General features: G+C 28.2%; 1 protein-coding gene across 1 annotated transcript in view; it reads right to left on the reverse strand.

Annotated features, from left to right (window-relative positions):
• The window catches only part of LOC121122242 (adenylate cyclase type 2), a 221,979-nt gene that overhangs the window by 81,606 nt on the left and 115,982 nt on the right, over positions 1-24,391 (reverse strand). The window contains exons 10-14 of the mRNA XM_040717230.2: positions 18,869-19,007; positions 17,813-17,965; positions 17,247-17,284; positions 12,478-12,651; positions 3,869-3,981 (exon numbers count right to left, since the gene is read on the reverse strand). Coding sequence (XP_040573164.1) covers positions 3,869-3,981; positions 12,478-12,651; positions 17,247-17,284; positions 17,813-17,965; positions 18,869-19,007 — 617 coding nt within the window. The remainder of the gene's footprint in view (positions 1-3,868; positions 3,982-12,477; positions 12,652-17,246; positions 17,285-17,812; positions 17,966-18,868; positions 19,008-24,391) is intronic.

A 24,391-nucleotide genomic window follows, 5' to 3' on the forward strand; every position in this document is an offset into this window, starting at 1 on the left:
CTTTTAAAATTATAAAAGTCTAGGAATCAATTTTTTCAGTAGTTAAATTCATAATTCAACATGAGTAAAAGTAATGAATTTCGATAGTACATTAATTTTTCATATGCTTTTACTGTTTCATAAAGATTAGTTATTGTATAAATATTTGATGGTTTTATATGTACTTTTAAATTTTATATAAGATCAAAGCTAATAGTTCAAAATGAGAACATGATTTTTTCATTAGTTAAACCCTTTAAAGACGATGGAAGTAATGATAAAGATTTAACGATGATTTTTTTGCACAGGAATACGTTGCATAGATTCAATCTATTAATAAAATTTGTTTGCGCGAATATTTTCATCCTTGATTTTGAAACATGTTATCTTTGTGACTTATAGGCATTTCAATGCCTAGTTCTAGATATCTCATCTGGCTTTGAACAAAGAAATATGGTTATAAATGAAACTCATGTTCATACTTGTTAAAGAACAAAGATAACATTTGAAATATCATTCCAAATATCTGTAAACAACTTTTTCATGATAATATAAAGAAATATCTGTTCTATGTTAAGTAATATACTAATATATAATATACTAATATACAAAGGCTCACTAAAATATAAACAGAGTGGGGATCCCAAAAAATGCCATAGCATGACTCAATTAAGAAAATCATGATTATTATTGAGCAAGAAAAAACAGTTTAAAATCAATTTGTTATATGTTTAATTTTATATTTTACTATATTTTTTAATCAATATGTCTTTTGTCACTTATAGACTTGGTATTTGAAACCTCCAAAGTAAAAATAAGGGATATAAAGTTATGATTAAATGGTACAAAAAGTGTTGTCTCTGTAGAGTACTCAAATTTTTTGAAAACTTCCTAAAAATACAGTATGTAAAAATTAAATACGGTGTTATAAGTGGTAGGTTGTCATTAAAAGGGTTCAATTAGCCCTAATATGTATATGTATATATAAGATACTTTGCAAAAAATCACAAGTCCAAAAACCCCCCAAAAATAATTAATGAGAACAAAAACGTTTTTTTATAATATAAAATGTATAATGGAAAAGAAAGAATTGCTATTCATATATGAAGAGTAAATATTCACGCACCATTACATTCATAAAAATGGATAAGTACACAATTATGTACTAATAGAAAGTGCTTGACTTGTACAAGTAAACAAAAGCGACAAATTATCGTTTACTTCACAAAAGAAAGTAAACAAACATGTATGTACATATATTTATACTGATTCGACAGAATGACTGAGATTAATAAATAAAGTAAGAAAACTATTGACACTATATATATGTTTTGTAGTTATGCTGTAATGTTTTTATAAAATGCTGAAAGAATGAATATAAAGTTTTAAGGAAAACTGAATGAGCATAAACGGCACCAATAATGGGATTAGAAAACTTTAAACTTGTTAATTAGAGTTAGGGTTCAGTTTGAAAATCCTAGATCGGTCTAACACCCTTACAGTTTTAACTATTTTCGGGCCAAACAAATCAAGAAAAATCACTTTCAGACAGAATAATACCAATTCCGCCAATGCATTATTATTTATATTGATAATATAAACTTACTTGAGCTCAATTTTGGAGACAAAATTACTCTTACAAATCTATAAAATAGATAGATTAGACAAATCTATTAAGACAAATTCAAAAAAAAAAAAAAAAAAAAGGGAAAATAGATAGAAAGATTATACAATTTTGTAGGTTGGTACAGGAAATTTAAAAATCACAACATTTTAATAATACCCCGTACCTTTGATTTTCATTATGAGTGCCTCAAAAAGTCCGTAACAGTAAGAGTTAAGAGTTGGGTTGAGGGGTTTACTCGTAAACCATTAACACTAGAATGACGGAGGGTAACGACCTCCCCCCTTAAACGACGGCGGATTTCAAAAATTATAAATTTGTTAAATTTTTTTAATATTTATAACTGTTAGTCATTGCTAAAATTAAAAGTAATGTTTTAACAGTCACTTCTCTGTACAGGATAACAGCATTTATGCCATCAAAATCCGACATATTATAAAAAACTTGTAGAGGTAATTTGCAAGAAGTCATTTTGGTGGAGTAAGGTTTTGCAATTTGATATAGAATATCAATTTCATACATCGTCTCATTATAATACTGAATTGATTCTGGTAACCTTTTTGTCAGAATAGAAAAAAAAAACAGAGCTCAAAATTAAAACATTTTTTTTCCCTTCATATCAAGTCAATTTTTTGCCGCTATTTACAAAATTTCCCTTGAATTTCATAATTTTCAGGTAGTTTTTAGTTCAGAAGGTCTTTTTTCGGGAGCACTATTTATGGTTTCTAAAATACTTGTCTTATTTTTCTGAAGTTCGTTTACAAAATACAATCCGGTAAAGAAGTTATTTGTTGTAGCATTCCTTCCTTTGCTCAAATACAGTTACATTATCTTCATTGTGACATTTTTCTGATAAAGATTTATTAATTTCCTTTTTGAGAATCTTTTCCCAAGTAAAGAAATCAATTTATCAAGTATTTGGACGATGCAGCAACTGCTAACTAAAATTTTATATCAAATTTATCAGACTTATTAGCCAAATATTGAGTAAATGTATCCCTAGCTTTTATTGGGAATAGTTACTCATCAGATTTATTTATTTTTAGCTGGCCTGTATGCTTACTTACAATTTCTGAGGAATCGATCTATTACAATTGAAATCAAGACGAACATGTCGCTTGGATTCTTAGGGATAGTGCAGAACGAATATCAAAGCGAATAATTCCTTATATCTGTTGTGAGGTATAGTATTCCGAAAAGCAAAATGTCTAGTTCAGCAAAATCTATGTTTAAATTTATACAAAGAAAGCACCCGATTCCTTTCTAGAGTTGTTCATTTATGTTTGAGCCTGCTTGAGCCTTTTCATACAAAATTGTAAAACAAAATATTATATGAAATGATTGGATATCAAATATGATACTTGAAGAATAGATATTGATTATTTAAACTAAAAAAAAAATCGATTAAAAAAACAAAAAAAGAAATTCAAGTTCACCCCCCCCCCCACCCTCAACTCAAAATATAATCCTCTGTACGTCACTGCACTAGTTTGGAGTTAATTTATTTTACTACAAGTTTTCTTGGTAAAATGCTAAAAAAAGTTACCTGACCTCTGCTTAAAACTGTAAAGAATTACTTTGGTAATTTTCAGTTTATTTTTTTAAATACCAAAGATGTAAATTGACATTAGTTCCACTTCTTAACACGAAAGAAATAGGGAATAATTACTCAGCGTTCGATCTTCAATTCTACTCTGAGTCCAAAAAGACTTTAATCGAGGTAAAAATAAATTTTCTTACGAATCGAATTGGGTTCGATAAATTGTATTGACACTTAAAACTAATCATCAAATCATTACCTTACTTTTATCATTTATGTGCACACAAATTCGTGATTTCACTTTTACTTATCAAAAAGGATATTATAATGATAAAAGCGTTAGAACATTATAAAAATCACTTTTTAAGTTGTTTACAACAACAACAAAAACGCACAAAATTATCATTGTGATTTAGATGCCTAAAGATCACTTTAAAACTCCTACTCAGTAGTACATTTGAATTTTCAAAATATTGAGAAATAATTTATAAAAGCAATATATCTATGGAAATAACCAATGTATACTTTAAATAAATATATGCTATGAAGATTTCAATTATTTCCACATCCCAACTCAGTAAACATGTTCATTCTTTCCCTTAAACTCTCTTTGGTTACCTCTTTTCATGTTTTGATATAGAATACAGTCAGTGTCAATAATTTAACAGCCATTAATTTGAAATTGACATATAAAAATAACATTTATCACTATTTAATGTATTTACCTGTGCTTTGTCCCTTTAATATTGTTTTTGAACAGTTTTGAAACCATGACAGAATGAGAAAGCATAATAATATAACTCCAGAAGGACACAGAGCCATCCACATGAATTTGGAACTAATAAACAAGTAAAAAAGTGATTAAAGTAAAACATGGAAAAAATAATAATGAATGTAAGGTACAACATTTTTTAAACACACTTGGAATTTGTTAAGAATATATATTTTTTAAATTAGTGCACAAGCAGAAATATTACAAAATACATTCATGTTTCTCTAAGGATAAGTTTATTTAATATATAAGTAATTATATGTACATACATATATGACAAATGTTGCCAGCAGCTACATGTATATTGTGCTGGATCATTTTGAAGGGTTTGGATCCCCTTTTTCGTATATTGAAAACAGGATATCAGAAAAAGTTAAGTATTAGTATAGAAATATTTTTACAAAATATGAGGTTTAGAGTGTGGGTTTTAGAGGTTTCCTAATAAATTTACACTTTTAAAATTATCATAAATTGATTTATTTTATTAATTCATAAAAATGCAAATATTTCCATAAAAGAGTTACATTTAGATAGAATGTCAGTAATACTAATGGTTTCAAATGGTAGGATACGGCCTGATAGAATTTTGAAATTTTTCCATGTTATGTTATTTCTTGAACAAATGAAACACAGAGAAAAATGAATTTTTTGTATGAATTGACATGCTCTGTTGGAGAATTGAGACGATGATTAAGGGGAATGTACGCGATATTGAAAATAAAAATACTATTAAATAAAGCTTTTCAACAATAACTTATGTACTAGGATTTCAAAATTCAGAGGTGTGAGAAAAGCTTAAAAATCAATTCAAATATATGTACAAAAAGCTAAAATCTTATTCCTAAGAAAAATGAGTTAATAAAAAAAATGAATAACATCATTTAATTTTTAATTTTAAATATTGGGCTTTTTAATTTTTTTCAAAATTTTGTCTCTCATCTAACGTACAAAATTTTTGAAATTAAAAATGGCCAATGGGATGTCAAAAGTATATGTTTTTTATGAAAATATCATATTTTTGGATGTAAGGTACAGAAACCTTATTTGCGCTATACTTACAAACATATTTTTAATCCTATACGACACCTTCAAACACTTGTTCATCTAAAAATATAGCTTATAAGTTGGCAAAACACATCGACTAATAAGTACCGGGCTTAGATAAGAAATCAATTTTTTTTTTCCAAAAATTCATTTTTATTCATCAATATAATCTCATTTTGGAATGATACACTCATTCCAATGTTTCTTAAGCTTTTCGATAGCAACTATTTATTGTGACTAACAAAATATGCTTCAGTTTCGACAATCACTTCTTCATCTGAACCCAATTTCTTTCAACAGGGCATCTTTTTGAGTTCAGCAAAGAGCCAGTAGTCACTGGGGGGCAGCTCTGGAGAATACAGTGTGTGCAGAAGTAATTCGAAACCCAATTCAACCAATTTTGCGTCTGTTTTTAATGACTTGTGACATGATAGATTGTTTTGGTGAAAGCTCACCTTTTGCTTGTTCAAATTAGGTCTTTTAGGGTAATTTTGGCCTTCAAACGATCCAACAAACCGATACAATAGTCCCTGTTTTTTTTTCTTTATGTTCAATGAATATGTAGTCAATGAATAAAACTCCATCCAAATCTAAAATTACCTGCCCATGTTTGAGTCTTTGAACGACTTTCTCCGTCTGCACACCACTTAGCCGACTGCCTCTTTGGTTCTGGAGTAAAGTGGTAAATCCATGTTTCATCCATTGTGATGTACCTACGCAAAAACTCCTTCTTATTTCGTGTGAACATCTCCAAACAGCTCTTTGAATCATCTTCTCGTTGTTGCTTTTGCTCAGATGTGAGCAAACGCGGCACCCATATGGAAAACAGCTTGTTCATACCAAAAATGTTCGTGTATGATGGTGTAAACACTACCTTTTAATAACTTCTGAGTTTCAGTTATCTCTGGCAAATTCACTTTGTGATTGCCCATGCTGATTTTCAGGGTTTTTTTTCAATGTCTTCCGGAATAACCGTCTCATTTAGCCGATCAGACGTTTGACACCATCGGTGTCCGTACGACAACGTTTGAAATCGGCAAACCATCGTTTGAAGGTTTTTTCCATTGGGTAGAGTCCAAATAACATTTTTCAATCCAAACTTGGTCTTGAACCGTATTTTTTTCCCTCATAAAAAAACAATGATGATCAACACACAAAATTGCTTTGAACCCATAGTTTTTAAGAATCACAAAAGTAGAGTCAATTAAAGCACTGTAACTCGATAAATAAAATACCAAATGTCATGAAATTTGGACAGTAACCTTTTGAATGTCTGTAATTCTGAAAAATATTTTTTTTGTTAGTGACGTCATCTGGTAGTTAAGCCTGGTACTTGTGAATGGTTGAATTTAAAACATGAGCCGAAAAGCCCCAGTCTTAACAAAGAAAACGCTTCTTTTTTTCGTTTAAAATTGGTTTTTCTAAAACTATTATTAATGCCCTTTATAGAGCGGAGTTCCAATAACCATTTTCAAGGCATTCCTTTGAGTCAACGTTATTTTTTCCCCTCAAGAACAAGTGTAAAAAAAATACAAAATTGGTTTTAGTCCATTGTTTTAAAAATAACAAAAGTAGCGTCACACATAGCACAATTACTCACAAACTGAAGAACAGATTGTCATGATATATTGATTGTTAAGCCTATGACTTTTCAACCCATATGTTATATATGACCTAAAATAAATTAACAATCTCATACATCACGCTGGTACCTTTATTGTATCTTACAAACTTTTAAAAAAAAAAACACACACACACATAAAAAGACCATAAATCAGTTGGTAGTCAATCCTTCCCAACAATGGAATAATGATTCAAAAAATTATTGTCATTGTTCAAAAATTAACAAAAACAAATTTTAATGCAACAAATCAACGTTCAAAACACTGATTACAGGAAAAGAAAAAGATACATTTGTTTCTTTTTTCTACGATAGAAAACATTAAATAAATTTTTGCATCATATTTTACATTCAATGACTGAAAATTGACTTATATTTTTTTTATAAAATTAAATACTTTGTTGGAACGCCATTGTATTTTTATTGTCCTTAAAAAAATAATAGTTTTTATCTTTCTATTATTTTGGAAAACATTGTTTTCATCATTATATCATTCCTCCACACCTTTTCAAAGTCAAGGAAGGCATTTTTTCAAATATTCATAGTTTTGACCATTCTACTATCTATATATGTCTTTTTTTTCACCTTAATGTCACTTTTTCCTGACAGTATATTTATAAATAATATAATGCTTTCAGCTTAAATATAAAATATACATACATAAATAATGGGAAAACAGTTTTAAGACATGTCTGTTAGGTCTTTTGTACTAAAAGCATACTTTGGGAAAACCATCATGAATTTAATATGAATGTTAGCTTTTATTAATCTATTGTATAAATATGTATATATAAGAGTGAACCTATGAAAGTTTTATATTCTGTTTTATTTTATATTAAGAGTTAAACTTCTTATTCATTTATTTTATAATTAATTATGTAGTTTATTTAAGTTACAGCATCCATGTGTCCCGTGATTAGAGTCATTTTTTAAATGTACATTTTCTTTTAAGTCATTTGGTCCAGGTGTTAGTTATTTTATAATTACAATTAATTATCAAATGATTTTTTTTTGTTTTTGTTTTTTTGAGTTGAAATAATTATATTCTGTAACAACATTCCAATTGGTTAATAACATTATATATGGCGGAAAAGTCCCGGGCTTAATAAGGAGAACACATTTTTCTTTTTTCAAAAATGGCATTGTGTGAATTATTATTATTATTTACTATATATAGCGGAGACCCTTTATAACTTTCAAGCCATTGATTAGCTTGAACAGTGTCTTTCCCACCAAGAAAGGAGTTTAAAATTAAAACATGAAATGGTTTTTGATCGTTTGTTTTGTAAATAAGATAAGTAGCGCCACAGTCAGCAAAATAACTCAAACTAAAGAAACGATTATCATAAAATTTTGAAAATTGTCTCTTTTAAAGGTAGGTAATAAATGAAAAGGAAGTAAATTAGAAAAAAAGTAGCATAATCTATCTTTAAAGAACGAGACTTTTCAGTCCATGTGCTTTAAGATTAAATAAATTATTTAAAAAAACTGAGGTTCTTGAACACAAACATAAGTAAAAAATTTGATAAAATAAAAAAGTTAGCAACCCATAAAATTGTACATATACAGCCCGCAACAACATAAATTCTCTTTTTTAAAGGCAATAAAACAAAAGAAAATAAGTACAATTTTTATTTTTGTTCCATAAAACAAGGGAAAAATTATGTACAAATGAATTCAAGTCTAAAGAGGAATTTATCTTTTAACACAAAATCATCAACTGATCTTTTTTTCTCTCTCAGTCATTTAAATATCGAAATCTCTAGGTAATTTTGGGCTATTATCGTTCAAAATCATTTTTTACCCTTAAAAACCAATAAAAGTAGCATAAATAAAAGTAAAGTAAAACTTTTTATGTTTAAAAAGTGTTTTTATTGAGTCTATATCTTGTTTTGAACTTGATATATTTCTATTTTTAGGCTCAAAAAAATACATTCTTCGCTAGACCCTTCAAATTTATTCATAATACATAGTAATGAGCTAAAGCAGAGCTTATTTATAGAAAAAAATTTCTGTATACTTTAAAAAAAGATTTATTTAAAAAATACGTATGTCTAAAGATTTTTTAAGTGATCACATTTTAAAATTCTCTACTTATTTTAAATGGATTAATTTATTGTTTCGATCCTCGTATTTCATTCCCAAGGAAGTAGCTTGCTCTTTTTCCCTTTTTGAGATCTGGTAGTATCCCAGGATGAATTATCCCCCAGTTGTCCCGTGTGGAATTCGGAATCCGAATTCGAACATCTTTTGATACATATTTGAGTTAAATGTATATTCCTCGAATTGCCTCGATCTTCCTTTTACGGGGCATAAAATCATGAAATTGGGGTTGGAATTGGAACAAATATGATGATAATTATCACTATTTGCTAGTACACCTCCCATAAAAAAATGGGATCATTAAAAAATACAAAATGCAACAAAAATCCTTGAATATGCATATTTTTTAAATATATCTTTTTTTAAATTTTACATTGAATATTTTTTTATAATATAAGTAGCATTGGATGCAAACTAAAGTTTTTTTTAAATTTTTTGATAATCTTTCGGTACAAGTGCTATCTGGTTACACATCAAAAACCCTTTTCAAAAATGTACAACACATTCAAAAGAATATATAGAAAATTTAATTTTTTTCTCCACATCTATATCTTGCCTATTTTATAAATTTTAAGCATATTAAACATGAAATTAAAAATTTGTAAATATGTAATTAAGCATATTTTTATTTGATATCCTATGCGTGTAACTTTTAAAAATAATTTGTTAGTAGTAGATAAATGTTATTTAAAAAGTGGGTAAGATGCTTACTATATGAAATTTATTATTCATAGCTGATATATTTTCTTTGTAGAATTTCTTAACTGTTCAATGGTGACAGTTTCTGTTACATCAGTTCTTTCCTCCAATAATTTTTAATAGCAATAAGGTATTATTAAGCAGTTTTTTATCTCATTTTCTTACTGGGTAGTCACTTGTATTCTGAAGATGGTGTTACTTTTGGGTAAGAATTTCATAGATTCTCTTAGAAATGAAACCTCTATTATTAATCTATTTTGCTTTTTTTACTATAGTGCTTGTAAACATCTATTTAAACAATATTTGTAAAAGGACTGCCTTCCTCTTTCAACTCCAATAAAATCATTTGTCTTTTTGACTTTCTTTTAATTGCTAAGGCTTTTTTTTTCTGCCCCACCGTTTTTTAACCTTTCCATAATGTTTTTACTCAATATCAGTTTTAGCTCTTTTATCTTTCTTATCTCCTCATAAATTTTTTTGAATGATACATCAGATCTTTTTATTAACTTTGGATTATCATGTTTCGACTTACAGCTTCAAGTTGCATAAGCTTGAAAAAGCGATAATACACCTGTCCACACAAGGAAATATTTGTGACGGGAGAGTTATCAATTTTTTTTTTGATCACTCCTCTCAACCATGGAAAGGCTTTTATTCATGGCCGAACTGAACCCAATTGTGGTGTGAGTACCAGAGAATATTTGAGAAGCTCGAGTTTCAATATTAACCATGCTTGATAATGTAGCAGCAAAACCTTAATTGTATTGTGTTGAATAGGTAATATGGGTATCTATCATTTAATATACATCCTTACGTATTTTCCAGTAACAGTGTATGAAATTTTAAAAATTAATTAGCTCGGGTAAGTTATATCTTGCTCATTTGATTCTCTTTCTACTCTTATCAAATAAAGGGGGAAATATACATTTGGACCAATGTGTATACCTGCAATAGAAAAATTTCCACACACCCTTCTTGGTGGTATTGCCTCCGGTATGAATTATCATAAAACCAGATTCAGAAGCAGATACTACCTATTCACTGCTATCATAGAAAGAATCATAGATTTTCAACTCATTGTCATGTCTCAGATTCCTTGGATGAGGTGGGGTATGAAAATCCAAACTTTGTTCATTTTCTCTCTATATATATTGACTAAAGAGTTAACCATTTTTACGAGTGTCTGAAAAGCTTCAGAGGAAGAGCTACCAAGTCCACTTTTATCAGCCAAAGTCTGATTTATCTTATTTCTTACTTTTCTCTTTTAAACACTCAAACATGCTACATGGGAAGTTGATTAATATCTTTGGATAATTGGATTATCATTAAAAGGTGTAGATCTCTTCTTATGAGATGTTGAAGGTCTTCAACAATTGGTTAATTAGATGTTCTCACAATGGGAATAAGGTTCTTTTATGGTATAATTTTCAGTTTCTTACTTTTCAAGCTCAGTTATTAATTCCCCCATATCTTCATGCAATAATGGATTTAATCAATAGTCATAATCAATTTCCTTGGTGCCTGAAAATCTAAATATGTATTGTCGTTTGTACAATGCGAAGATAAACAAAAAACAGTGTACTTTTCGAGAGATAGCAAAATGATGCTTTAATTCTCAATTTCAGGCGTACTCAACAACTTAGGCTATATGGGAAATCTCTTTGATTATAGATTCTTCAAGACAGTTTTAATAATTAGTTAAATCGTAAATACTCCAAACTGAAGGAAGCTTTTTGTATTTGATAACATCAAAGTTTTGTTTATTAATTGGTATATGAACTGGCTTGGTCGGGTCAAATGGTTCTTCAATAACAACTTTTTATACATTTTGGGTAATTTTTTTTGGAATAGTACGTCATTCCATTGGTACAAGCTGGTTTTTTACTGGTTCAATTTTATCACCCATGCTATTTTTAGCTATGATATTCCTCATTACTATTTAATATGAATAAGTTATAAGGGTCTAACGAAGAGTGTCGTTTTTCAATATTTTAGCCTAAAAATGAAAATATATCAGGTTCAGAACAAGATAAATAGTTATAAAAACACTATTTAATAATAAAAACACTTTTACTTAAGTTTTATATTTCTTACTTTTAATTAGTTGATTGTTTTAAGGGTAAAAAATAACTCTTAATGATAATTTTTCCGAATTACTATAATTCTACATATTTCAGAATTTGGATGACTGAGAAAAAAAGCTTTGATTTCTGTACTGATAGAAAAATTCGATTATTATCTTCAATTCATCCCCCCCCCACCCCACCCTATTTTCCCCATGTGCAAATGATAGTACATAATACATATTTTGTTTTACACAGTTCTGAAAATCATATTATAATCATTGTTTTCATTATGAGTCTTTCGAAGGATAGATAATTGATACAAAAAAAATTTAAAATTACAATAGCAAAATATCTTATCTAATAATTGTGGATGATTAGTTGGTTAAGTATTGCGGCATTGTAGATTCAGCAAAGGTCTTAAAAATGTTGTTACTTTCCAGAATAAATCCTGTTAAAATTACTTGATTTGAACAAATTCACTAATTTAGAACCATTAGTTGACATTATATCTGATGACATCAATTGAAGCTTTTTAATGGCATCAGTGTATTACTTGTTTTCTAAAAATTTTGGCAAATTTCAAATAATGAAAACAAAAAAATGGTTTTCTGTGTATTCCATATAGAAGCAACCTAGTCTATCTAAAAATAATTCAAATTTTTATCGTTTACCATATTTTTGTTAAAGAATAGTTGTATTTATTTCTTAAAAGCATCTGTCGACATAGAACTATAAAAAATTGATACTTTATAAACTATATTCCTTGAAGAAAAAAAAAATATTTATAACTTTTCTTAAAGAAATAACAAAGTAAAATTTGATTTTAATATTTTCTTCATATAAAATGGAAAAAATTGTTTATGAAAGTATTTAAAACAAATCATAAACAAACAAAGGAAATCAGGAAGAATAAATTAGTTATTTTCCTTTGTTCATATGTATGCATGTATCTTTCTTATATATAAATATTAAATAATAATTCAAAATAATTTTCAATTTGTTGATTAAATTGTTCCTTTGAACACTTACCTTTTAAGAAGACAAACTTGAATTAAAACAAGAAAAATGAATATAAGGAATGAACAAGCCACATTGTGTCGGAAAGTCGGATCAGATTGTTTTTGATACTCGATCTCAATCTTTGGTGTTCTGAAGAATAATATTCCAGATCCTAGTTCGGAGGATTTCTCGCAAAACCCAGTACTATAAAATACAATAAAGACATTATTTAAAGATTCCGTTTGAAATAGATACATTTCATGTCATTGAATGATTCAAATTGAAATGGCAAATTATATTTAAGGAACATTTAATAACTTTTATCGTAAAAAGATATATGTAATAACTATTAAATGACTATTTGCATGTATATGGGAATATATTGACATTTCCATTTAGTGATACTCTCAATTATAACTAGTTTATAAATTGTTAATAGTACTTTAGTTTCCTTTTCGTCAATTAAATAATTTGGATTAATAATTAATTTTATAGGTATATATGATATTGTTAAAGTTAAATTGATACGTGTATTTGAAATTATATAGGGTAAAAAGCACATATTTACAAATAACTATATACATATTTTAAAGTCAAAATATTGTACGTGGAGATAAACTATGAACTATGCATTACTCGTCTCGAAATTAAACCGTTATTTTCTAATTCCAAATTTAACTTTCATTTGATTCTCAAAATTATTTTCCCGTTATATTGGTACATATGTTATACTTAAGTACAGCATTATTCTTCTCTATATTTTCTAAACTATACATTATAATAAATTCTTCTTTACTACATTATAGTTTTTCAAATCATAGAATTCTAAGTTCCATACATAACACAAATCTTATACGGAGTGGTCAATTAAAATTTGAACACTTTTAGTTTGAAACTTCAAACAAGATATAGTTTAATTATTAACAAGCTTCAACACTTCTCACCCTTCGTTTATGGTAAAACTTTATGTCCTCCCGATTTTAATGTATGGATTTGAGATCGGGAATCCTTCAAAAAACTACTTGATTAAGTCTTTAAAAAAGGTGCAAGCAAGGTCTCCGTCATTTTTTCCGTCGTTGGGAGATAACGACATCTATTAATTCAAAATCAAAAAACTAGGCCTCAACACTTTGTCACATAGACGAGCTATTAAAGATATAGGTGTGATCTGCCATTTTAATTCAACAATTTAAAATAATGAAAAGAAAAAATAATTTTAGAAAAAATTCTTAAAAAAACAATAAATATTTTTTTTAATTAGATTTTTGTAATAAATTTTGAAGAATAAATAATAAAAAAAGTTTTTTTAATAATTTTCTTCAAAATTGATTTTTTATTTTCCTTCTTTTCATGTGTAAAAAATTACGGAGAACACGAAAATATGTATTTTCTTTTTATATTTCAATAACGAACTAAAAATGCAAACGTTGAGAATATTTGTACTACAATAATAAAAAATAATTCGAGAATCTAGGAGAATATAATTTGGAATTATATGATAACGTGTTGTTTTTTATTGGAACTTGTATGCGTAAACAAAAGTCAAAACTTTTTGTATAAAGTTTTATACGTGATTTTAGTAATATTTTACACACAAAATAACGAATCTGTAATTATTACATTTCCTACATGGTCCATTTAAGACAGTTCGTTTATTTCCATAAGAATTATTGTTTTTTAATATACTTTTAGAAAAAGAAGAAATACATTTGAAATTTATCTACATTTTGCAGACGTTAATTATAACTGTATAGATGGGAATTTTTTTATTAAATTAATAGTCTGTGAAAAATGAAAAATAAGTTAAAAAACTTCCACTTTTCTTCAAAAACTTTTTGAAAACATTCTCAAAACTAAAAGCAAAATTTGAAAATTTACCAAAATAAAAGCTTATCAAAGATCATACCATCAACACCAGTTACCAATATAATCTTGTAAAACATTTTTTAATTTTCTAATAATGCTATTACTTATGGAGAATAAAATTAATCTAATACTAGTCAGCAAAATTTTGAACTTTGATTTCCCTTTTGATTAAGATAGTGTGTTTCTAATTGATTTTACTCCGAAAAGCGTAAAAATGACCAAAAATTTATGGTTATGTTGCCTATTGAGACCTTATAAGATAATATTCCTTCTCAACATTATTTTGGCCTTGAAATTTTTCATTAAAATTAAAATAAACATAGAATACAGCTTGTAGGCATGCATCCAGATTAAAAAAACCATATGGACTGGAAAGTCCCGGGCTTCACATAGATTGTACTATTTTTTTAAATTCACCTCATTTTTAGTTAGCACTATCTTTCAAGGGACAGTTATCAAAATTTCATAAGAAATAGTTATTTAGTTTGTGAGTTATACACTGGTTTTTGACGGGAGAAAAATAACGTATAAGCAAAACAATGAATTGAAAATTGTTATGGAGAGTCCACTTCCTCAAAAAGAACGAGCAAACATTGGTTTGCCGATAAATATGATGAACAACACAGTTGACACCCAAATAAGGTGGTAACAACAGGAAAAATATTCACAAAATCCTTTTGGATTATGGGAAAGTTAAGTTGTATGAGTTAGTTGACCTCCAACAGATAACAAAAGAACCTGTTACCTTTATATTGCATAGCATTTTACCATGAAAAATCTTTGTTCAAAGAGGACACCGTGATTGCTCACTGTTGAACAAAACAAAAACGTGCTGTTGATTGTACAACAGCTCGTGAACCTTGTACAAAATTCCCTAAAGTGCAACAATCAGCTCCAAAAGTTATGACCTTGAAAAGGAAATAACATCAACATTGACTATAAAATAGCGTTTGAAGGACTAAAACACAAAAATACGGCTCGATATGACGGAGATAAAAGTTATGTTTCTCTAGGATTACACACTGTGTCAGAAGTCAACCAAAGTATTACATTCATAAATCTACATAAATTCAGCTTCAAATTGCTCTAGCATCCCATTTAGTCTCCAGATTTTGCTCCGAGCGACTACTGGCTGTTCGCAGACTTCCTTTCGGTAAGAAATGTTGCAAGAATGAAGAGGTTATCAATGAAACTGAGGGCTATTTGGAGGCGAAAGATAAAAAAAATTATAAAATGGCATTCAAATTATCAAACAGCGCTGGAATGATTGTGTTATTTTGATGTAGATTATTATATTGATGAATAAACTTAATTTTGATTGCAAAAAAAAAATCGTTTCTTTTTTATGCATGGCACCTTTCAGTCCCTGGTTATAGTTTTATTAACTATTATGGTATTTTTTTAGAATTGTTAAAAATGGCTTGTAAGTACAAAGAAATGACGAAAAACTGACTTGCTCTTTTAAAGTTTTTATTATTATTCTAAATATATATTTCCCCTTGGTATTTATCCTATGATCTTTTATATTGACAAAACTATAGGAATTTTTTGTATCGAAATGTCGAAATCTTAAGGAGTTTATAGTTATAAATGATAACAATAATTGATGACTTTCGTATCAATTTATTAATTCTATCTTTAGACTTTGTTTATCTAAAACGTTTAAAGTTGAGAACTCATTTAATCGTTTCCAGTTCGTTCAGAACATTTTCTCGTTTTGTCTGATTTTAACTGCCACTAAACAATTAATTAGGAAGAACAGTTAAACATGTTCAAACTGGCAGCCTCCTATAGCCTTAATAACGAATCTTAAACAGGGAAATGTTCATAAACAATTTATAATTAGGGTTATGAGTGATATAGAAAACGATTTTAACACGTATCAGCAAATGTTATTGAAGGTAAAGAAGAATACTAATTATAACGGATTCAAGGTTTTCTTATAACTTTTTAGGTTAAAATCTAGAGATATTATAAAATTGTAACTGGTATTCATAATTGTTTTAATTATATGAAATTTTTTCAATATTTTTTTTGATTTTATTAACTATTTAATAAATATATCATATTATTTAATATATAGGATAATCTGAAAAACTATGACATATTGATAAAATTTATGAAGCTGATAAATAGTCAAATAATTTTGAACTTACGTTTTATATTACCAAAATGGGCAAAAAACAAAAATCAAAAGACTTAAATAACTTATGATAATAAATATTCTTACTTTTGAAATATTAATCTTTTAAATTGCTGTTTATAAACGGTTTATGTTTGAAAAAAAAATGGACTGATTAATTGATCATTTACATTTTTGCCCAAATAATTAGAATTACTTTGAATTTTTTTAAACATAAAAACCTTACGATATTTATCGTCAAGTTATAAAAACGATACAAAAAAAATAAATTTTTCTTATTAAAATCAAGGAAATAATATCAAATGTTAGTTAAAATTTCCTAAACAATGAAACAAACTAATATTTATAACTGAATCTAATAGTGAGAATGTTTTTATGTGTGGAAACTTATTACTGACCGTTTTATGCTTCTATGATTATTTTTTTGTTAACAAAGCTTTAATAATGTGACTTTGACTCAAAATTATTCATTGAGCGACTTAGAGCAATGGACAAGGCGCGGCAGAGAAATTAGTTATCTTGATGAGCAGGTTCGATACTCAGTCGTTCCGAGAGAACGAAATATATTTAATTTATCTGGACTTAAAAGACAATGCCGATGTCATATGCTTTTAAAGTAATAATATAATGTTTACTTATAGTTAATCAGTGCAACTTTATCTAACCAATAAAGTAAAATCTAAAATAAAAATAGATATATAATTTGTCAATTACGTTATATTTTCTTACCACTGACTTATAAACATTAAAAAATCATTTTCATAAAATATTTATTAAATATTATGCTTACCTCTTTGGTAGAAGATTAGATTCAATCATTGAGAGCGTCTAAAAGAAATTTATAAATTAGATTGAAATATTTTTCTAGTTATTATATTTATTTAATAACTAAAATAATAGTTTTATTCCAAGGGAAATCGCATTAAAGAAACATGGTCGACCTCAAGTCGTCTGTGAATAAAAAGGGGAAGGAAATGAGCACTCACTTGTGTGCACTTCCTTCCACCCGCTGGGAGGGTGTCATTGCGGCTATTAGTGGTTATGTCTGCCAATAATATTCTTATATAAATATAAAATAAATCTCGCTATGCTGACTTTCTTGTTGGAATTCATTTCACTTCGTTACAATTAAAATGAAACATAGCAAGCAGCTGTTTCAAGACTTATGTATTCACTACCGAGTAAATAAAAATAAAATATATAAACAAAGGAATTTTTAAAATATATTTTATTATATCAACCTTGAGAGATTTTTGATTCAATATAATTTAAATCATTTTATGTGAAAAAATTATAATGTGCGAGATTTTCCCCCTAATATAACTAAAATTAATTCAAAAACATTAGAACACTTACAGTTAACGCAATTGACTTAGCAGTGGAGTTGTTTTCTGTAATATTAGCAAAAGGTTTGTCAGCTCCCCATGCCTCCATATATTTTGGTCGTGATGTTGAATACGTTTTTCGAACATTTGATGTATTTTTTCCATTTAAGATTTTAGTTCCCTCCTATATCAATCAAATATTAACTATATTAAATAAATATCTATATTATTCAACTTATTCTAGAAGAATAATATCAAGTTCTTTTTTTCATATATGCATATGCTGCCATATTATTGGCTACTGAACTCACCACCAATAAGAAAACTTATATAAACAAATTTTTATACTGTAAGTGGTCAAAAATGCAGATACAAACAAAATGTCTAAATCTTTCTGTTGGCTAATCAGATTCATAGTATAGTTGAAATTATGTTTTCCGACGCAAGATGACGTTTATTATGATATCATAGATGCCATCGCTTTATCATTTTATCTCATAACGTATGGAACTTTTCTTTTCAATTTGCAAGATTCACATTATTAACTTAGTTTAGAGGGTGAATTTAAAGAGTTTGCAATGTTAATTATAAAGTAATATTCAAGTATACTCCCTGCTCTTAGCGGATAAAAAAGTTATTGTAAATATGCTGTTGTTTGGGCAAATATTGATCAGTTGATTTTTGTTTTTCCACTAGGTTTAATTGTAAAATAAAAATGTAAAGAGAGAATGACGCCATAGCTTCAAATCGTATGTGACATAGCTATGACATATTTTCGTGTCTTATTTTATTAACTAGGAACACTAATGAACAAAAACTCTTTACTGAAAGAGATATTTATTTTATTAACAAACAAATTTGTCATTCTTTTAAGACACACCACGATTCAGTGTATATTTAAAGTTAGTTTAATTATATTATAAATATTTTGTAGGCAAAGTTTTTTGGTATACTGACAGTGACAAATGATTATTTATTTAGAAATGGAAATTAAATCCTTGTTTCAACATGTAAAAATATCTTACATGATAATAAATAATTGAAATGTATTACTTATGTACTAAATGGTGATTACAAAATATCTTACCGCCGCAAGAGGTGCCTTGATTAGAAAAGTTTCAATTTTCAACTTGGCAAGAACTTCGTCTCTTTCAGCACCTTTCCCATCTTCTACCTCATATTTCCCATCAAGTTCCATAAGTGTAGTCTTTGTTACGTGAACACGCCTTTTAAAATGAATCATCAATTATTGATTATAACAATTAATACTTAATAATACTTTGTTATTACACTAAATATTTGTAAATCATGTTAATTATAAACTCAGAGGAACATAAAAACCAATTTACTGGGTAGATTTACTTTTATCTAGTCCTTTATTTTTAATGCTTAATATTGAAACTAATATAAGGATTAATTCTGTAGTCGATATCATAACAAATATTTTTTTTTTTTTCAATATAGACAAAGTTTATCAATGCTTTTTTTCTCTCAAATAGATGAAATGAGTGGCATGAAAGCTGAAATATTAAAAAATGAAATAATAATACGACTCAAAAACGGATTCAAGACGGTTTAAAAATTAAGTACGATGATAATTGGCATCCTTTTTTATCAGATATGTATTCCCGGTATGTTTTCATGTAGGGAACGGTTGAAGAGAGGGTCACTACATTTTTCAGAATCAGCTAGGACAAACTCTTGTGAATATTATGTCACTTTAGGAAAACATTTTGGAAAAACTTGCACGAGTTACCTTAAAAAGCGATGAAAAAGCATTTGATCGGGGTTCTAAGGCCAAGAGGGCCATTTCATATATATTTTTTCTTGTATAATTACTTATATCTTAAAAATAAATTATAATTTTAAATAATCTTCTCCTTCAAACTTTTTTATTTATAACATTTCCAATATGTAACATGCATTTTTGGACATAATAACTGAATAATCTTTTGGCAAATGATTTTTTTTTTTATATTTTGTTTCGCACTAACCTCCCTTTAAATTATTTCATAAACAACAACTTTTGTTTGTAAACTTAGTCTGTTCAGTTTCAGCATGAAGCAGAAAGAGGACTGACATAAAGTAATACCAGGATTTTTCTAGGCCAGCAACGATGCTAAAGCAAGCATACACGCCACAAATAGGCAAGGACTAACGCCTATGACATTTGCAAATGACTAAAGGTGGATAAGGGGCTTTACAATTCTTCATATGCTTTACACAAAGCCAAAAAGCTGAATGGTTACTTCTTGATTGGCCTACAAACGTCCATCAAAGCAAATCCTCAACGATTGCTCATGATTCGTAGCATATATATATCAGTAATAAAACAGTAGTCAGGGACATCAAAGACAACCTCGGCTTGAAGTCCAAAACCAGATGAATGTGTCACCTTCTTACCATGATGATGAAGGACATCAGGTTACAAAGAGTCAAGAAACTATGCCAAATTTGTAAATCAAATTCAAGCATCATACAGCTATTCAGTGATTAGTCAAACTTCAACTTAGAGACTGCCTACAAAAAAAAATGACCACTAGATGGCATAACACAAGGTAAATGTTACTTCAGTGATTAAACCCCAGTTCTTGTCCAAGATAATAGTGTTTGGCTTGATCATCAGTGACAGGAATGCCATGCCGGCTCACATCTTTGACAAAGGTTTCAAGTTGACCTCCTCAGCATACTGGGACCTTCTTAAGAATGTTGTGATGCCATGAATGGAATCCACATTCTCTCCAAATACATGGTTAATGTATATTCAAACCCAACTCCTTGTCACTTTGCCAATACTGTCATGTATTACCTCGAGAGCAAGTTCCACGTTGTTATAAAAGCTGATGAGTGACCATCCAACAGCCCTGACCTTAACCTGTGTGATTTCTAGTTGTGTTCAGACCTGAAAAGGAAGGTAAACAAACGTCCCCCATAGCTCTTGGAGATCCATGAATCTCTTTATGAAGAGGAACATATCTCGCTTCAACAAGAAAGATGTAATAAAGGCCGGCTCAGTCCTTATGTCCTTTTTACTGTATGTGATAAATGCTGAGGGTGATCATATCGAATGATATACGGCTTATTTCTGTCTACCCCTGTAATGAAATAAAATGTCATGGCAGGCATTTATTTAAAATTTCTACGTAGGGTGATTTTTAAAATTAAAGTTTTATCCCTGCTGAATTAAATACTTTACACATTTTAAAATCAATAAATTATTCACGCTTCAAATGAATTCCTTAGGGTTCATAAAGAGGTGTAAATTGATGTGTTTTTTTATCCAAATCAAAAACTTAAAATGTGTTTTTCCTTTTAATTTTACCCTGCTTTTTCTATAGAAAATACAAACTAATTTAATTATAAAATAAATGGGTATGGTTCCTCAAAATGTATATTTACCTTTAAAATATACTACAGTTGCAAAAATCACTTCTTTCTTTATAGCATTTTTTTAGGTTAACCAATAACAGTTAGTTGTTGCTATCGAGAATAAAGTGAATGTGGAAGCAATTTGGGTCTTAATTCATGCAATATCGCCATTGTTATCAATCCTTGCATTTAATTTAACATTCTAAAAATACCAAAATCAATATTACTTGTGAATTATATGTTCGATTCATTATCATGAAATTCTAAGAAATATTAAAAAAATTCGACCACTTTCTAATAATTACGCTATTTTTGTTAGAGGCACCCTCAATTTCATGCTCAGAATTTAGTAATCAATATTTGTCCTATATTTTAGTGGAATACAAATATTTTTTTAAGGGAATATAATTATTGTTTAAAATTTTGTATCAAAAATGATTTTATTTTGCTGTCTTATATTTTTTGTAATCCCTTTATCGATACTAAGTTATAATTAAAGCTTGCCTTTCTAATTTTCATAATTTCTTTCTTCCGAAAATTTAATTTCCTTTTTAAATAATATATATATACATATTTAACCTCAACAAGTGCAACGTGCAATGTCTGCATAGAAGAACTACAGACAGCAGATCACCTCATCAATAGATGCCCATCACTATCGTACGAAAGATATGAAGCTTCTCAAGAAAAGGATGAAGTACTTTGGTTTTTTAAGATTAATGAAATGTAAAAAATTGAATCAATTTTTGCAGAAAATTATAATTTAAAATAATTATGTAGGTAAGAACTAACATTACCTGTTGTAGCGCAATTACCCCATTGTGTGGTCACGCTCTTTATCTTATGCATTTATTGTACAATTCTATTATATTGATATAATATTATATGTGTGTGTATGTATACGATATACAGTAATACACTCTTAACTTCAACTCTTAACTAACTAAAAAGAGGAGAGCAAACGTTATTTATGGTATTTCTTTATTTTTGAGGTAATTATATTCTGATATATAGATATGAAAATAATATTTTTAATTTTTGTCTTCATATAAACAATTAAAAATAAGCTCCAATGTTTTTATGTGATCAAGAAAGTTATAATTAATTTATTTTTAAAAAGGTACGTATTATAAAAATGACTTTTTGTGACGTAACTAGTGGCAGCTACTTAGGCAAATGCAAAAAACGTAGTATGAGAGGGAAAAAGGTTTCATAATAAAAATTCAATCCCGAAAAAAACTACGAGAACACACCCCCAAAAAAAAAAAAATCCCTGTAAACCAGCTGGTATCTTTCAACTCGTTTCTGTTGTTGTAAGGTAGACAAAATTTGAATTTGGCACTTCTCAAATGTGTTTAAACGGAAATATTTATTTAACAAGTCCATCATAGTCTCCATGGCGATGTTATTGTTTCTCGTAATCTTCCTAATACTGGTTGATGGATTCAGTCTTTTCAAATTTCTTTTTGATGTTGGCTACGGTGTTCACATCAACTCCAAAGATCTTGGCTTTGTCGACAAAAATGTTTCTTACTAAAATTTGGGCATATATTTTTGAATGTACCTTAGACATCTGGGATGACAGAAAAAAGGGACACTTCTTATTTATTAATAAATGATACTCAATATTAAAAAATATGTCACAAATCTTTTTTCAAAATTTATAATATTGAAATAAATCTTTATAGAAAAATGAGGCTCTTGAATTCACTCGCAACCCATTATGGTACATACAATATATGTTAAATTTATTTTTCAAAAAAACAATATGTAGGCCTCAAAAGCAAAACTGTCAGTTTTTAAAGGTTATTTTCATCTTTTTTGAAGTAAAATCAATCAGGGGATTACTATTTCACGATAAGTATATTTATTATTCTACTCATTTACTAATTCAATCTCATAATTTATTTACGATATATAATACAACAATAAATGTCGCAGAGTTTCTTAACTATCCAATAAAAAATTGCTCAACTTCCATTTTTCAGATGGAGACTTTAAAAAAAAAATTGTCCTAAAATCAGCAGAAAATAGAGAAATGAAAAAAATCATTTCAACATAATTTAAGAAGACCGAAAAAATATTTGAGATACAGGTACGAATGGATTTTGTTTTGGATTTTTTATATGCATTTTTCCCCAACCCTACTCCTCCAATTATTATTAATGGTTTAATAGTATTTAAATGCAATTTTATATGTTTTATAGTTGATTCGTAAAAATGGTACAACTTCTTTTGTGTAGTTGCATTCCAGATGAACATTCAGTTTATATTCCTCATCCATTGACTCTGCCTCAGCTCCGAGCAGTCTCTAAACACATATGTCAACGTTTTTTATGCTGGCTAGCATTAAAAATCTGTGAAGTAAAGTACAATGGAACTCTTATCCTCATTTATTTTATCTATGGGTCTAGGAGAGGATACAGAATTGATACCATATATTATTGCTTACATTTTCTGTATTTTGTTACTGGCTTTAATGTGCTTTTCCTCACTTTTTCCTTCACTGTACTATATAGAACATTATACACCTCTGTTAGTGGACGAAGCTTCTTTGTGGGACAAAATACTTTTTTAATATCTTGTGTAGGAGTGATATTTTTGAGTGATATATGTTGTTCATTGTTAAATTATCAAAGATTCTTTCAATTTTCATGTAATTTCCTATTTTTATCAACAGGACTATTTTTACCTTAGAGTATCCAAGAACTGTTCTGTTTGCTCCTATTGATCCCCAATTTACATCTATTTCATTTTTTCTGAAGGAACAGTTTCCCTTTAGAGTGACATTTTATGTATCTAATTGTCAGAACAATATTTAAAAAATAACTTTTCTAAGGTTAGTTCACCATCTTTTCTCTTTTGAACCATGAGAATACAAAAATATCTCTTAGTTAAAAATTGACAATTAATGTTATATTCAGTTCGTAATAGAGTCTCAGGTCTTCTGTTTTATATTATTTTTTTAACATTTACTTGAAACAAGGGTCATTATTTCTCTCTTTGAATCTCTATCCGGCCCATTTTCATAAAATATTCGCTGACAAAATCAGCCAATAATTTAGCAGGTTTTAATCAAACTCTACCGTAATACCTAAGAGCCTTGAAGTTTTGTCAATTTTTAACTTTTTATTAATTTAAACTTCAACTTAATATTTTGTTAAAATAAATGTCAAAATTTTTCTTACTCCTCCGATATACATTTCTCATCAGAATTTTACAATAAATGATTTATTCTTGA

This window comes from Lepeophtheirus salmonis, chromosome 7 (genome assembly GCF_016086655.4).
Source record: "Lepeophtheirus salmonis chromosome 7, UVic_Lsal_1.4, whole genome shotgun sequence".
Taxonomy (NCBI): domain Eukaryota; kingdom Metazoa; phylum Arthropoda; class Copepoda; order Siphonostomatoida; family Caligidae; genus Lepeophtheirus; species Lepeophtheirus salmonis.